The following is a 16,909-nucleotide window of genomic DNA, read 5'->3' as shown; positions in this document are numbered from 1 at the left end:
AAATTCCCCGGAAAGTTTCAGAATGAATCCAACAGAGAGCACAGGTAATTCACTGCAAAGAAACACATTAGGTCCGGTCCTATACTGAACCGGTGGTGGGAGAGATGCTTGAATAGTAGGAAAGTACATCAAAGCCCCTCAAGAATGTCAGTCACTACACACTGAACTCTAGCTCTAATCGGTAGCATGCTGACAGAATAAGCATGTCCTGCACACTAGAAACTGTTAATACAATCAATACAGGGGAGCAGATTTCTAATCTCAATATCCCACTTCTTGAAGAATTAGCTATAGAAAAAGTGACAGATTCTGTCCCTTTGCTCTATAAAGCATTGTTTTCTTCAGTATACTATTCAGTGTACATGAATATATATACAGACACAGATTGCATCATGATCAAAGCTGAGCAGATAGCACTCACTGAATATTTAGTTTTCCTTTTTACTAACCACAAAAAAATCCCTATTTATTTGTTTCTTTTCATTTGAGTGGAATATTCCATCAGCACAGAAAGAGGAGCGGCACCTGTTCATTGTAGTAATATTCTCATAAAAAACAAAACAAAACTAAATGAATGGACACACCTTTTATTGCAGAAAAAAATAATATGGTCGAATTTAATAAGGTCAAAATGTACAAAAAGCTATCAGAATTAATGCTAGATGAACAGAAGACCAAAGAGTAATTGTGGCCTCACTGGACAATGTGTATTACGTACCTCCTTACTGGTTTGAAAGAGAACCAGGAGACTTTTTTTTTTCCTTATGACAGCTGTTTTATAATTTTCCATTCTACTCAGTTACACTGTCCATTCTGCTGCTGCCCCAAATGCAAGATTTGCATGTTTCAGGGAAGCCTGCATCTGGAAAAGTTAAACTTATTTTTATTGATTCACTTTACATACTTTAACAAGACTAACAATTTTAGCTTTTCCTTTAAAGCTCACTTGCAAGTCATATTTTATGGGCAATGGCCTACCATCTAGCATTGATAGGAGTTGATGTAATATTTAGAGTATTTGCTATTCACACAATTTGCATTAGATATTTAAAATAGCATGACTGAATCAAAACTTATTTTGTTCAAAAGGGCAGTCAAGAGGCTGAAAAGATACTGTAGAACAGTAACTGAAAGCCTTTACTGTATCATAGTCACTTCAAGTGTTGTGAAGCAGTTTTCTACCATCTTGAGCTTTTCTTCAGAAATAAGGTTTTCTTGCTTCAGTTGTCCAATAAGAGCTTCCAAGGACCTGAGTCTCCCCAGAGTTTGTATCTCTTGCATTTCAAGTAGAGTTATCTTAGAGTGGAGCTTTGAAATTTTTTGCCAGAGGAGCTCTCTGTCTATGTCTTGTTTGCAGTATGAATGCTCAGTTTGTAACACTTCACTTCCACTATACACATTCACATACACAGATTTATCTGTTTCTTCTTCTTCCGTGTCGAGAAATTCTTCCTTAATAGCTGGGAAAGAACTATCTATTATTTCAGACTCTTTTGGACTCTCAGCTGGTAGGATGATGGCAATGACAGATTCTTCACCTCCACTGAACTGTTCAATAGCTTGTGTGACCGTACTGACTAAAACTGTGTTTTCACTTGTAGGCTGTACTTCAACAGAACAGCCTAAAATGTGTGAGTTTGGGTTTTCAAGTGCATAGTCAGTTATTGAACCCAAAGCATTGTTCAATTTCAGAGACGAATTCAAGTAATCAGGGTCTGAAAATTGCAAGACTGTAGCTGCACAACTTACTGAATCCTCCACAGAAGTATGAACACTGGCAGTTTCCACGTTCTGGACTGTTGTTGCCAATAAAACAGGCTCAGGCTGATGTATATGCTGCTGAGATGAATTATCAGGAATAACACTGTCTGCCTGAAAGTCTTCTCTGTTTTGTAGTTTTTGCATTTGTAAAGGTTTACTCAATGCAATTGAGCAGACTACTTCTGCTTTTTCATCTAGATTTTCTGCCATTGCAGGACTTTTCTTTGGTCTACAAAGTTCAAGTGATACAGGTACTTTCTCGGACTCTACATTTTTAGTTGTTTCTTCCACATCTTCTCTCCTTATCTCTTGTGGGCTGTTCTGAGAAGAGTCTTTTTCCTGGAGAACAAAAACAAAAAAACCCACCAAACTTCAGTCTTAAGTGACAGAAAAATGTATGCAAAGATAAAATTAAAGAAAACCAAATGAATTATATAATTTCAAATATGATACTTAACATCTCAGCAATCCTAGGGATTTTGAAAGAATGAATTAAATTGCTTCTGAATTAATTTCAGCAACCTGAGATTCCCACAGGCAGCAGCTCTCCAAGAACTGCTCCCACATGGCTCGGTACCACGGGGTCCATTCCCCAGGAGCAAACTGCTCCAGCACGGGTCCCCCACGGGTGGCAGCTCCCCCCAGACCCCCTGTTCCTGCGTGGGTTCCTCTCCACAGGCTGCAGCTCCGGCCTGGAGCCTGCTCCTGCAGGAGCTCTCCATGGGCCGCAGCTTCCTCCAGGCCACAGCCACCTGCTGCACCGGGGGCTGCTCCACGGGCTGCAGCATGGAGATCTGCTCCATGTGGGACCCATGGGCTGCAGGGGGACAGCCTGCTCCACCAGGGGCCTCTCCACAGGCCGCAGGGGAACTGCTGCTGCATGCCTGGAGCACCTCCTGCCCTCCTGCTGCACTGACCTTGGGGGCTGCAGGGCTGCTTCTCTCACATTTTCTCACTCCTCTCTCCCAGCTGCTGTTGCACTGCTTTCCCCTTTCTTATCTCTGCTCTCCCAGAGGCCCACGCAGCATCGCTCACTGGCTCAGCTCTGGCCAGCAGCAGGTCCTTTTTGGAGCTGTCTGGAGCTGGCTCTGACTGACATGGGGCTGATCCCGGGCTCTGCTCACAGAGGCCACCCCTACAGCACCACCCTGCTACCAAGCCCTTGCCACATAAACCCAACACACCAGTTCCCTAACTCTGTGAAAGACAAGATGGAATAGCCCTTGTGGCATACCTTTAACAGCCTACACTCCTGAGCTCTTAGGCGTTTGAGGCTAGGGCCAGGAAAGAGAAATGCTGAGTTTGAAACAAAAACATTCTAAAGTCAGCATTTATGTACAGTTAGTTAATAGAAGACCTTTAAAAAATTGAATATTAATAGTAACCACATAGTGAAAGAACTTTTCTATGGGAAATTTTCTAAAGAACATACTTTTGGAATTTCCAATTAAAAAATAATACCGAATCTCCACACAAAGTATGGGTAGTTGTTTTTCCTTTATACAGTGGAATCACACACTAGTTTTGTGTCAGTTCTGTTGGCAAAACATTTTGATGGGCAGGTATTTTTTAAATAAACTATGAGTATATTATAGACAATTAGCACATTTTTATTACAGAAATAGTTGGTTAGCTTTCTACTGTGATAAAAGATAGGAACACATTACCTCATCATCTGGGGAAGAGAAAATTGTTGGTACAGCTGTATGTTTCAAGTATCGTATACCCCATCGCACATCAAGGGAATCGGGGGTAAAATGATCACTGCATAGAAGCTGGTGTTTACTTGGAGTCCATGCATCTCGTTTCATATTCCGCAACCATTTCTCAAGTCTCTCCTTATCATGAAGTGGAAATCTTTTTTAAAACAGTTGGGGAAAAAAAAGAAACAGAAAAGCAAAGAATTGTTATTTTTTTCTTTCTTTCTTTCTGTTTTCTTTATAAACAAAGAACATTCTGTTGTTCCTTACGAGGCTGTCCTTCCTTACTTGATTCTCTTGAAAGGAATGATTTTAATTTCTTTCTTTTTTTTTTTTTTTTCTAAATATGAAAAGCTAATCAGGATGTCAATTACATGTTAATCTAATAACCATCAAAACAGTTTCTATTTGGATATTTGCTCCAGAGTTCAATAGTGGAATTTCTATTGATTTCTGCTGGTAAAGGGCTTCAAAGCCCTAGGCCAAGGTGTTTAAAAAGTCTTGATTTTGCAATACTTGCTCAAAATGTAGTTCTCCTGAAGTCTGATGAAATACTTCATTAAATAAGTGTTAGACCTGGCCCTCATTTTATAGATAGTATTTTTTTCCTTACTACACAAAATTATTACCCAATCCTTTTGTCATTATTTTTCTTTGACTAAGTGTCTCTTAGCATACACCATATTCAGGGTTGTCTGATAACTTATAAATGTGAATAGCATTTCCAGTGCAGGATCTAAATTTTGTTCAAAAAGTAAAAATGTTTTGTGCTGGTGTGCATTTACTTTTGGTTTCAGAAATTAAGCTGTCTTACAGTGTTGAGTATCCCAACAATGTCATGTAACCCATAACTAACTTTTCAACCCTCTAACCTACTTGCAAAATATATGAAATTTATTTTGAAAGTATATGCAAACAGTCATATTACATGGGAAAGCGAGCTAAGTTAAAAGAAAATGAGCCAACATATGTAATTTACTCAATGAATCACAAGACCCAAAAATTGAAGGGAAATTAAAGGCTCATTATGATGCATGTCCAGTCATGCAGTTAGGGTAATGGCAACACATATGTTCAGACCACCCTGAACTCTCAGCTCTTACTAGACGGACATCAAAGTACTTGAAATGTGCTTGCAGATTTCGCTGGGAGTGCTAAGTTTCTTTCTACACTAGCCTATAATCACATATAATACATAGAACATAACTTGATTTCTGAACACCAATAAATGACTCCTCTTAAGAAAGCAATACTCTAATATTCCACAGAATCATGAACAATAACTGCAACAAAAAAAAAAAAACAAACACTGCACTTTAAGTAAAAGAGAAATTCATTTGGTCATCAAACCTGACCTAATCATAAGTGTAGGACGTAAAGAGTATTAGATGTTGGTAGTATGAGGGGGTGACAACCATCCAGATGTGACAAGTGCCTACATTACAAACCAGTTTTGTCTTTCTCCCTAAATAGCTGATTTTTTCCTTTTAATTAACCAGTTCTTTCTATGATGTTTGTTATTGTATGTTAATAGACCAGAATAACATTAACTGAACTTCAATGCACGAAAAATGGTGCAGCAGTGAGGTATTCCCACAAAACAGAAGCTGTGCAGAGAGCCTGGGGTGCCGAGGGGCTGTGTGTCACCCAAATTCTATGAAAGGTTGGTTACATCTTGGCAAACCCTAGATCCCACCCCTGAAACCACAGGTTTCTTTTCAACAGCCACACATGGCAATGACCCTCCTCTGCAGGCCCACAGTGTCCTAAAACTGCAAGTAGCTGCACTTTTCCAACCTTTATCCCACCTTTTGAATTTGTTGCCATTTAAATTTTCAAGTTACCAAGGAAACGGTGCAAACTGTTGATCCAACCAGCTCTTCGCAGGAATGCAAAGAATAACACCAGTAAAAAGAAGATAACCTCTCAAGGACAGGTCAGTGGTTCAGCCTCTTCAATTGCTGCCTGCTCAGACTGTGTACACCCAATAGCAGCATTACACATATTATACAGCATGTTACAGAGCTCAGCCTGGGATGTTACTATCTAGGTCCAAAGAAGGTTCTCAGTAAGAGGACAAGGTTCCTTCAGTAGAAGGTCACACCACCAAACACACCTTCTCCAAGAAGGCCTGGAAAGCATTTGCTTCCACTGCCATTACCCTTGCAACTCAGCACTCACTGCCTTCCCCACCACCAGCCAGCTTCACGTTGGGAAACAAAAAAAAATCTGCGGTGAGAGACAAAGTCTGGTCATGAGATTTATTATTTTGGCTAAAGAATAACTTTGCCAAAACCTGCTCCTGCTCTCAAATACCCCCTAAATCATCAATAGCATCTGTTATACTGTTATAGCATCTGTTATATCTGTTATAATAGCATCTGTTATACCTGTTACCTGTTATAGCATCTAATATACCATATCTGGTATGAACAAGTCTCAGCACCTCTTCTACCAGACTGTGACAGTTTTAACACAAAATAGTTCAATGGCTAGATAAAATGGCAGGGATTTTGAAATCATAGAATTATGAGAGTTGGAGAAGAGCTCCAAGACCATCTGGTCCAACCATCACCCTACCACCAGTGTTACCACTGAACTATGTCCCTAAGCACCAGGGACCATGTCATGCACTTGAATGTAAGTATGTACCAGCACTCCAACTTGCTTTGATCATCCGTGTGGTACTCAAATTATTCATATTACTATAGAAGATGTATTTCCACTCGTTTTCATGATTGTTTTATGATGATAACGTATTTTGGCTGAACCACGCATGGTGTATGTTGTAGGTGAAGTAGTTTAATCTGATCTAAAGCCCTTCTGACGGTGTTTTCCTGTGAGACTTCCTGATGCAGGATCAACACCGCCTGCCGAACAGCGGCCGTGCAGCGAACCCAGCTCACGGCTCAGCCCTGGGCTCACCCAAACCCAGTCCCGGGCTGCCTGCGGAGCCGATTTTCTCCTCAGCGTCAGAAATTAAGCATTATCTCCACACACCCGCATTTACTGCGCCTTAACGCCACAGCGACCCGCCGGTACCGGCTCCGTGCCCCTCGCAGGGCCGAGCAGCTCAGCTCCGAGCCCCCACAGCAGCACTGACCTTCCCTTCCCTTCCCTTCCCTTCCCTTCCCTTCCCTTCCCTTCCCTTCCCTTCCCTTCCCTTCCCTTCCCTTCCCTTCCCTTCCCTTCCCTTCCCTTCCCTTCCCTTCCCCTCCCCGCACCCTCCCAGCCCCCGCCCGCTCCCCCCGAGCCCCCCGGGCCGCCCACTGACGGGTAGAAGCTGAGCTTGCGGCGGTCCCTGGCGCTCTGCCCGCCGCGGTTCTTGCAGCAGGCGGCGGCGCAGTACCGCGGCATGGCGGCGCGGCCCCGGCCCCGGCCGGCCCGGAACCACGGGCAGGGGGGGCTGCGGGGGGGGGGGCGGCAGTCACGGGGACAACGGGGAGGGGAGGGAGGGGAGGGAGGGGGCGGCCCGCCGCGGAGTCACGTGGTGGCGGGGGGACCAATGGCGCAGCGCTTCGTGTAGCAGCGGCGGGAGGGCGGGGTGCGGAGGGGAGGGAGGGGGCTGCGCGCGCTGGGGGCCGTTGGGCGGGAGCGGCGCGCGGGGACGGCGGCGCTGAGGTGAGGAGTGGGGGGGGGGGGAGTGGGACCCCCTGAGGGGAGCGTGGCGGGGCCGCTCCGCTCCTGGCCCGGGCACTCGGCCGCCGGCAGGCCCGCAGCAGCAGTGGGTGAGGCAGGAGGGAGGCCCTCAGAGGGCAGGGGCTGAGGGTCGGGCACCTGCCGGTGGTGGTTGGGGCGCGGGGTGCTCGGTTAATGGCTCCTTGGTGTAAAGCCCTGGCTGATGCTGGGTGTGCGCGGCTCGGAGGGGGCTCTCCAGTGCTCTTCGGAAGTTACAGGGGCTGTTCTGTGGTGAAGCTTAGTGTGAGGAGGCGTACAGAGCTCAGCGGTACTTAACCGAGGATAAATTCGAGGTAATTAAAGTGCAGAGCCTCCGAAGTGAAACTTACTTAATGGGGAGGGGAGGCAGACGCAGAGTCAGCGTGGACAAGAGGCTTTGTAGCGAAAGTAATAGCAGAGGTACTCGGGGAGCGGGGAGGAGGTCGGGCCTGGCCTGTATCGGTAGCTGAGATGCCATGAGCAACGCTGAGATGCTCGCTCCATATTGTACATCTTCTGGTGAAAAAAACTCAATAATTCAAAATATATCGTGTAAACTTAAGACTTGTTATCAGGTTAAAATGCTGCCTATGTATGGGTTTCCTTTATGTTTGTTTTTCGTGTGAGTTTTATTATTCCATGCGTGTTTCACAGAGTTGTTCAAGGACAGCATTAAGTCTGCCAGTGTTCTGAAGCTTCATTTCTTTAAAGCGTAACAGGTTTGATAGAGGTTTTGGGGAGTTTAAGTGCAAATAAATGTGTCCGTTTTTTATTATTTATTTAAAATTCAGTCAATTTTTAGTACAAATTAAAAAAGCCTAGAAATCCAAGTAAAACCGGGGGTAGTAGAGCGTGGATCTGCATTACCAAAATCTCAATGTAAAGCTATAGAGAAATAAAGAAAAACCTAGCTATAATTCCTTAATTAAGAGTCATAGAAGTTGAGGGACTTAGGCAGAGCAGAAAACTTGAGTGACTTGACATTCTCAGGGTCTGATAATTCTGGAAGTTATAATAGAGGGTTTGTCCCTTAATGAAGGAGTTAAATAACTATTCTTAGCACCTTTTGGTGTTTACTAGTAGAAGCATGGAGTTAAGCCTCCAGAAAGTGGAACAGATTGGTTTTTATTTCATTTCCTCACACCTACATCATGCTTATGTAATCTTTGGCATGGTAGGAAGACGTGAGCCTGTATCTGCAAAGCAGAAACAGAAAGAAAGCACACAAAAGTGTGGAGGGATGTACGTGTGTCTTGGCATCCAGGTGGCAGAGTTTCAGGTTAGCGAACTGGTGGGTGAAAATATGTGGAAAATGCTTGGAAAGCTTCTTGTGCTAAGAATACGTCCAGTGTCATGCAAGGGGAACATGGAAAAGAACCGTCCATTTGGTATCTAGATACAGTGCTCAAAATACAGTTTGTTTCAACTGCTGCTCCTTACCACTTGATATCACGCGGGCTGCTTGCCAAATAAATGCTTAAGAGGGCATGAGAATGTTAATCGTACATGAGCTTTTTGCTCTGACCTTACAACATTCGTTTTAGCCCCCTGCCTTACCTATTAGAAATGGTAGTTTTGCCAATTTTGATGCTTAGGTGTTCATTTTCTTTAGAGGGTGTGGACTTCCTATTAAAGTCTGAGTTGTCTCATATGAGTACCTGATACACAGAATTCAAAACCTTCGAGTGACAAATGTTTAGGCCACGTACTGACTAAAAGTATAGTTGGAGTACCATTAAAGCTAGAGTCAAGTTAGCTTATTCAGCTTTCAGGAGAATAATGCTACGCTTAGCTATAGAATTCTTCTCCTTGAGTTGTGATTGTGATACTGTCACATCAGTGCAATCTGATGGGGGTTGGGGGGACCATGTTATTTCTGGCATGTTCAAGGCATTGCCATACATCCTACTGGTTAGGGGACAACCAGCATTCTGTCTTTGAATGTTCGTGTTTCGGTACTGTATGTTTTACGTACTTTTTTATATGCATAAATCCTTCAAATATAGTTTGAGCTTGTCTTCTGGTAGGAAGAGCCCACTCTTGTCATTTATAAAAAAAAAAAAAAAATCATAAAAGATGATATGGCTACATGGAGCTGATTTTTTTTTCTGCATCTTATCTATGCCACTGCTTTTTCCCTGAGTTTTAGTTTCAATTCTTTTTAAGTATAAGTTTTTGACAAATACATTTGTTAAAAAATAGTTAAACTTTTAGTTACAGTTTAAGCTGTTTGTATAGAAGTTTTTTTTGAGCTCAGTTCAGACATTGAGAATTGCATGTGTAAATCTTTATATGCTGTGGCATTTATTAGATAAATTCTCTGATATCAGAGGTATGGTAGGTGTTTATATTTAGAATACAATCTAAAATGCAAGTAAATCAAGCCCAGCCCGTTATAAAATAGTGTTCTACTTGACTGACCTCTGTACTCTAGACGAGTATTTCCTTGTATCATACTCACCTTAGGTCAGTTAGGTGACCTTCTGAAGCTGACTGAGCATCTAACAGTTGTGATTTCCTGCAGCCCAAAGTTGTTTTTCAGGCCTGTTGTGTTTTCAGGTTCTTAATGTTGCACAAGCTAATCAGTGAGTTATTCTACCAGCACATTCGGTAGGTTTTGAAACCTGTGCTCTAATTTAGAGCTGCTGTGTTAATGATCCTAGAACTTAGTTTAGAAGTTAGAACGTAGGGCTTAGTTTAAAGCTAGTCCGGGTACGCCAGCATGAACTGTTTCATGCAGTGAAGGTACTGTATGTTTAATTCAACAACTGGAAACAGGACTGGGGGGAAATGTGTGGGTAAGGATAGCTGTAGACCAAAGGTGAACACAAAAGAGCACCTGAGATGGATGTGAAATGTGAATTTGCATCATTTCCATTCACGTATTCTGTGACTGTGAACCTAGGGAGGTGGGGTTTGTTAACTAACAACAAAGGTGAAAGAACTTGCTGATGTGTCAGTCACAGAGTGACTCCTAAAAAAAAACACGTCTTCCTCTTTCAGTTTATGGTTGTGCCTTTTTAAGCTGCTGTGGAACCTGAAATAACCTGTTCATGTATATTTCTCTTTCTTTCTAGGAACCAGAGAAATGGCAACTACACAATCTGTCTTCACATTTGCCCTCTGCATTTTAATGATAACGGAGTTAATACTGGCTACGGAGAGCTATTATGATATCTTAGGAGTTCCAAAAAATGCATCTGACCGCCAGATCAAGAAGGCGTTTCACAAACTGGCCATGAAATACCACCCAGACAAAAATAAGAGTCCTGGTGCAGAAGCAAAATTTAGAGAAATTGCTGAAGGTAATGTATGCTAACCTCAGTCTTAACTGGATACGTGGCTTATATCTGTGAACAAATGCAGTAACTGAAGTGTACTGTTTTTACTGAATAAGAGATTAATTTTTTTCGTTATATTTCTGTGGTGCAAATGCCCCGTATCAGTTTTCCATTTTCTTGCACATAGGCAGGCCTTTTGCACAGTTTATGCATTCCTGCCTGTTAGACTTCTAGGCTCATGCCTCTTCTTACAAAAAATACTTGGCAGGAGGACAACTTTGGCAGTAGAAGAGTATTTCAAATACTCTCCTTATATTCTGGTCTGTCTAGTAAGATCCAGCTCAGGGTTACTAAGGTTTCAGGGGGACCTAATGGAAACCTTACAGCACTTATGGGGAGATTTTGTGTGTTTTTATTAAAAACAATCTGCAGCAAGGCTCTTCAGTGGTTCTTGGTAAGAATACAAGAGGCAGCAAGTATGAGAGATGCCATGTGGCTATAAGGAAAAACTTTGAAACTTTCTTCACCATGAGGACAGGCAAGTGTTTGAACAGGATGATCAGAGAGGCTGTGCACGTCCCATCCTTGGAGAGTCTTCAGGAATGAGTGGATAAAGCCCTGAATAACTAGTCTGATCTCATAGCTGACCTTACTTTGTGCAAAGCATTAGATTAGAGACCTGAGGGCACTTCCAGCCTGAACTATCCTGTGATCCTAGGAATACGCCATTCTTATGTGTTCTGGGATTAACGTATACTGATGGAAACGAATGATCAAGAACATAAAAAGGCTTGCTGAAAAATAGTGTTCCCGTTTCTGCTCCCCATAGACTATTATAACATAGGCATTTTGCATGACAAAGCTAACGTGACTTCTGGGTTTTATCTTCATGTCTGCAGAACTGTTCTTTTGGAAGAAAGGTAGTGGTTAATGTAGTGTATCTTTAGATACAGCAGCTGTTAGCATATGCTAACAGGAGGAAGCAGGAGTTCCAAATAAATATTGAGCTATTTAGAATAGTTGGTAAGCCAATGACAGGTAAGAAAATGGAGGGGTTTAAAATACCCATTCTAGTAACACTGTGTATGTTATCTGTCAATTTCTGCCTTGGAGCACCAGTAGATGTAGTTTTGGACCAAGATCAGATAGAAACCTAATTCCATTTCAGGTATCCCCAATTACAAAATCTAGGTTTATTGTTAAACTTCTGTGAAGTCGAAAATTTGGTCATATGGTAATTAATTTCCTTTATTTTATCTCCATGCTGTTTAGCTTGCCACTTAGCTGTAACTGCAGTGTGGCTAGAGTTTACTGTGCTGTTGTTCTGTGTATGTGTTTGTCTTTATAATGGACGTGCAACTGAAGTTTTTCTACTTTTTTTCTTTTTAAACTGAAATAGCATATGAAACATTATCAGATGAGAATAAACGAAGAGAATACGATCAATTTGGCCGTCATGGAGGACAAGGAAATAATGGAAGCCCATTCCGTCAGTCATTTAACTTCAACTTTGATGATCTGTTCAAAGACTTTGACCTCTTCAGTCAAAACTCACGGTCGAAAAAGCACTTTGAAAATCACTTCCGAAGTCATCGGGAAGCTCACAGTCGGCAAAGACGTTCTTTCCAAGAGTTCTCCTTTGGAGGTGGACTGTTTGACGATGTGTTTGAAAATATGGAAAAAATGTTTTCTTTTAGTGACTTTGAAAATGCACACCGACATGCAGTGCGAACTGACAGCAGGTTTCATGGATCCAGCAAGCACTGTAGGACTGTCACTCAGAGACGAGGAAACATGGTCACTACATACACGGACTGTTCTGGACAATAATGTTTCCTTTCCTCTTCTTTCAACATCTTCATAATTTTCCTTGGTTTTGTGCTAATATGGAAAAAAAATCTGTGTTCTGAACAACACTTAACACAACTGCTATAAAGAAATTATAGATGAAACTAATTCTCAGAATAGAAATAACATGCAATTGGAACTAAATGCCTCAGTAACTTCTTAAAATGGGAGAGAAATAATCCCATGTGACAGAAGAAATTGTGTTTTTCAGTTTAGTAAACACTTTCTGTAAATTTGAACTTTAACACATGATATATTTTTTTAATTTTAGATATGTAATATAATTCTCCTATGCCAATTTAAGAATGTTTGAGTTACTGGTGCATGGATTTCAGCAGAGGAGATACTTTATTCTGAAGTGCTGCTTTTTTTATCATGACTTTCTGAGTTTTCACTAGCAGTTTTTACTTGATGTGGACTTACTGCACAAATTAGACATCTTACACAAAATAGCAGCAGAAATATAACTTACCTGGGTCTTTATTTGTTACTGTCCAGCACTGCAAATCTATTAAAAATAAAACACATGTTATTCTCCAACTTAAAAATGTGTTTCACTAGGAGAGTGATGCAGGAATGACTTCTATTTCCAAGTAACTTTTCATTGGCCTGAAAGTATTTTTAGGATGTGTATAACCCTTGACTTTCTTAAGGGCTGTTCATGTATACAGTTCCATATTCACGAGGTTAGCGTGTCTCTCACCTCCAAAACACAAATATCCCTTAAAGTTTGGAAGAGCATATTGAGTACACTCTTGCTTTATGCTTGTTATATTGTCATGTGTGCAATGTAGTTTCCATAGCTCAGTTTTTTGAACTTTAATACTCTGCTTTTGCAAACTTAAACACGATAAGCTTACCTACAGATTCCTAGTGTTTCTGGAAGGGTTTACATAATAATAATAATTAAAAAAAAAAAGGTAGATTGTTTAGATTGACTGCTTGTCAGCAGGGAGCTTTTAGCTTTGTGATTTGAAAGGTAAACTCTTGTCATAAAGAAAGAGTAAAACTGAAAATTACAATCCATGTGTTCACCTAATGCCTTGTGGTGCTGGAATCTGATAATAAAAGCAGTGCTAATGGGTAACAGTTTCAGTGCCATGGAAATCCATAACCAGTATAAACTATTCAAAACATAACAAATCTCTTAATATAACTGATGTCAACCCAAAACTTCAATTTTATTTCTTAACCAATAGTATAAGTCCAGTATATGAAATTGATTCCCCTTTGTAAGGTTGCTATCATACACATATTGCTATCTTTTCTTAAGCGTGAGTGAAGAATTTACCTTTCAAATTGATTGCATGAGCAAAATGAGCATTTTGAACAGCAATATTGCAAATAAGTTTTGAATTCTTAAAATCTTCAAAGAGATCTAACCATTTGTTTCTTGAACTGATACTGAAAGCTGACTGTTTGCTAAGTAACTTTAACCTTTCCCATAAGGGTGTGTATTATTGCTTATTCAGTTCTCATTCACTAATTACTTGGATTATTGCATTGTATTAAGTGCTTTTCCGTTTCCATGTTTTTCTTTATTTATTAATGGACTAATACCTCATATATGGTCTTTATAAAAAGCCAGTAATTTGTGCAACATTATCGGAATGTGCAATATTCTTACAGTAGGAAAAGTGCTGGGGTGAGTGTCTATGTCTGTTACTTCCACCCTCTTTCTGTGTAAGTAGATATTAGTTTCTTCTGTATAAGTAATATGACTGAACTGAAAGTTGTAATTCATGTAGATTTCTGCAGCTGTTTTAACAGACTCCATCAGTCCTAAGCGTGAATTGAATTGTCTGATTCATACCATGTGGGCATCCAAGTGAACAAGTCACTAACTTATAGTTACGAATTATTTTCTCACAAATATCAATTTATATTTTTGAGAGAGAACGTTTCCGTATGTATTTGGGGAGATTTGTTCACACTGATAAAAGCTACATCCTTTCAGTAATGCTGTTGTATTTAAGTATTAAGTAATGTTCTATAGGGATTGGAATTTGCTGGAATTTGCAGGTGGGAAACAACTCTAGAAGCAGGCTGTGAAGGTAAAATATTAATGTATTTCTCAGTCTAGTGAACAGTTTCTTAATTACTTAAAAATAACTTGGAAACAGCAGAATGAGCAGTTTTTAAGTGTTGAAGAAGGAATACTTAAAGTTCTTACCATAAGCAAACTACTGACTTCTCCAAAGGTAGTTTTCTCTGGTTATGAACTTGGGACTGTTCCCTAAAACGAGCTTTGTAAATTGTAGGAAGCACAGCTACTGCCAAAATGTAAATATCTGAAGTGGCTACATGAGTTCCTCTTTCAGGCAAAAGCTGTTGTGTTTTGTTTTGTTTTTTTTGTAAGTGAAAATAAATCCTTGGTTGCTTCTGTGTTAGCTCCCCCTCTTCAAGGATGCTCCAAGCTTTATTAATATAAAGTGTGCTTGTTTTCCTTGTCTCTTGAAAGCTAAAGTATGGAGCTGGTAATAAAATGATTGGATCACTAATTTTCTTGCTAATAGTACCTTAAAAAGACTTTTGCCTAGTCTATTTTTATCTGCTTCCATATTAGTTCTCTTAAATCACATCTCATAGGAAAACCAACAAATACATCCTGTAATTACTGTGGCTTCTCAGAGTGACCTTTTTGCTTGCTTTGGTTGTTGATCAGAGCTAAAATCCAAAGGAGAGGTTGTCAGGATAGAAGAGTAGTGTATTGCTATCCCGATGGCTTTCTATGATGGGTGTATTTTAAGAGGACTCAGCTGAAAAAATTCAGACAGGCTTTCCTCAGTCAGCAGTCTGCAGTTCACGGCTGTCAGAGCACAAGCTTGCAAAACATGCAGTGCGTCTCACTTATTTGGAGCCCTTGCACATTCTTTTCCTATTTATAGGGTCTGCTTCATGGCAGGCTTGCTAACGGAAGTCCTAATATAACCTTATGACACCCCTGACTTCAGGAGTTTCTCAAGTGCTTGAGTCTTGTCATCCTTGATCTCCACATCTTGTGAAAAGACCCAGCAAAGGTTATTTTTTTGTTATGTAAGGGTGAAAAATACAACTCTTAGTTTTTAAGAAGGCATTTATGCATATGTAACTCCAAATGTTGAGTTTCTAACACTTTATAAAAGACTAGTGTTCTACTCACATTTGTTTTTTCCTGTTATGCTTTTGAAACACAGTATCTAATGGAGATGAAAGTACTGTAAACATGATTAGGGTGCCATTACATTAAATGTGTGAAAATTGTTTGTGTGTGGAAATCTTTTTTTCTTTTCTTCCCTCACAGTAGTTTGTAGATTGAAGTCAGATTAAAGGATGTTGTGTAGAACTTGTGTTTTATAGAGCACCTTGAGTGCTACTTTTTTTCTGTGAAGACATCAATAGGATGATGGGGATTGACAGGGAAAAGGAATTGGAACTGAAAGAAATAGATGTGATTTTTCCCTGGTCTGTTTTTCTTTTTCTGTTTTTTTTTTTTTTTTCAGGCCTAATCCTTCAAAGGTGGGGGATGTGAAAGTTTCAGACATGTCTCATTGTGCCATCTATCATTAGAACTGTCTTTCCTGGAACTTGAGCAAGTCTTCCATCTTAACAGTGCAAAACCAAATTTTTAGGTCTAAATGTATTGGAGATGATGGAAGATCTCTGCTTGATGCTGAGGGATGGTTGTTTGTGTTTAACTCATATTGAGAGCGCCTCTTAAGAGCTTTTCTGGGACTTGATTGTCTGAAGTCTTCAGCTGACGAACTGTAGATAGCATTACTTCTGGAAGCCAGAACCACACGCAGGGACAGTTTCAGGCTGGATGTAAGGGAAGAAAATGTTTGTAGTGCTTGTTGTAGTGTTAGTGCTCACCCAGCTCCTTATGAATCACTGCACTCCCCCCTGCACAGGGATGGCAACCTCTAGCCTGGAACCTTTCTAGGAAGTAGTCAGGCTGAAAATGCACGTTTGTGTTTCAGTTGCCAGTCAGGTCCCAGATGAAACATGAATAAAGGACTCTCCTTTTTCCTGATACGGCTGCCTGACCAGGGAGTATGTGGTGTCTCCTGTTACGCATGCAGTTGGTCTGAATGATGGAGACTGAGGTCCACTGGGGATACTGGCCTGGCTCCAGGGAGAGACTGGGAATTGTGGGAGACCCAGGGGACATGCACTAGTGGTGCAGCTCATCTTCCAAAACAGGAATCTCTTGCAATGCAGCACTTATAATGTTTTAATAAAGTGGACGGTGTGGGGGGCAACATATGGAGATGAGTCTTCATATGACTTCAGGGATGTTATGGATGTGTTGCAGGATATTGAGCTACAGGATGGTACCCTCAGATGGGGTGTGGAAGGAATCTTTTTTTTTTTTTTTTTTTTTCTCTCTTTCTCCAGAGTCCAGGACATCTGCTGTTTGGGCGGGGTGGATTAGGTCAAGAGATGCAGAACATTAATTAGTCCGCATCAACTGACCCAGGCAATGTAACTATGTATTGCTGTTTCCAGAAGCTGTGGTTTTCTGTTTCACAACAAACCTCGTTAGGCACCACTTGTTACCAGAATTTTATCTAAACACTAGTAGAAGAGGAAATACATTTTAGGTGGTTGCTTGTTGATGATACCACTATCATCTGTTCCTCATCTCCCACTGGCACAGAGGTGAATATGCTAAATGAGAAA

General features: G+C 40.9%; 2 protein-coding genes across 4 annotated transcripts; one reads left to right on the top strand and one right to left on the bottom strand.

Annotated features, from left to right (window-relative positions):
* Nucleotides 1-571: 571 nt before the first annotated feature.
* Nucleotides 572-6,894, bottom strand: THAP5 (THAP domain containing 5). Its single transcript, XM_027457290.3, has 3 exons — nt 6,736-6,894; nt 3,429-3,618; nt 572-2,100 (listed from the first exon to the last, which is right to left on the bottom strand). Exons 1-3 carry the CDS (start codon nt 6,816-6,818, stop codon nt 1,138-1,140), a joined length of 1,236 nt encoding a protein of 411 aa, XP_027313091.2. The 5' UTR covers nt 6,819-6,894; the 3' UTR covers nt 572-1,137.
* Nucleotides 6,895-6,957: 63 nt separating this feature from the next.
* On the top strand, nt 6,958-15,490 carry DNAJB9 (DnaJ heat shock protein family (Hsp40) member B9). 3 transcript variants are annotated; one of them, XM_027457297.3, is made up of 3 exons: nt 6,958-7,082; nt 10,196-10,423; nt 11,799-15,490. In XM_027457297.3, exons 2-3 carry the CDS (start codon nt 10,207-10,209, stop codon nt 12,227-12,229), a joined length of 648 nt encoding a protein of 215 aa, XP_027313098.2. In that variant the 5' UTR covers nt 6,958-7,082; nt 10,196-10,206; the 3' UTR covers nt 12,230-15,490. The 3 variants fall into 3 exon arrangements, with proteins under 3 accessions (XP_027313098.2, XP_027313107.2, XP_005019083.2); XM_027457306.3 differs by having other exon boundaries at nt 7,073-7,189; XM_005019026.6 differs by lacking the exon at nt 6,958-7,082 and adding an exon at nt 7,226-7,432.
* The last annotated feature ends 1,419 nt before the right edge of the window (nt 15,491-16,909 follow it).

Source organism: Anas platyrhynchos, chromosome 1 (assembly GCF_047663525.1).
Source record: "Anas platyrhynchos isolate ZD024472 breed Pekin duck chromosome 1, IASCAAS_PekinDuck_T2T, whole genome shotgun sequence".
Lineage (NCBI taxonomy): Eukaryota > Metazoa > Chordata > Aves > Anseriformes > Anatidae > Anas > Anas platyrhynchos.
Note: the sequence above shows the minus strand (reverse complement) of the source record. Positions and strands in the feature narration are given on the sequence as shown.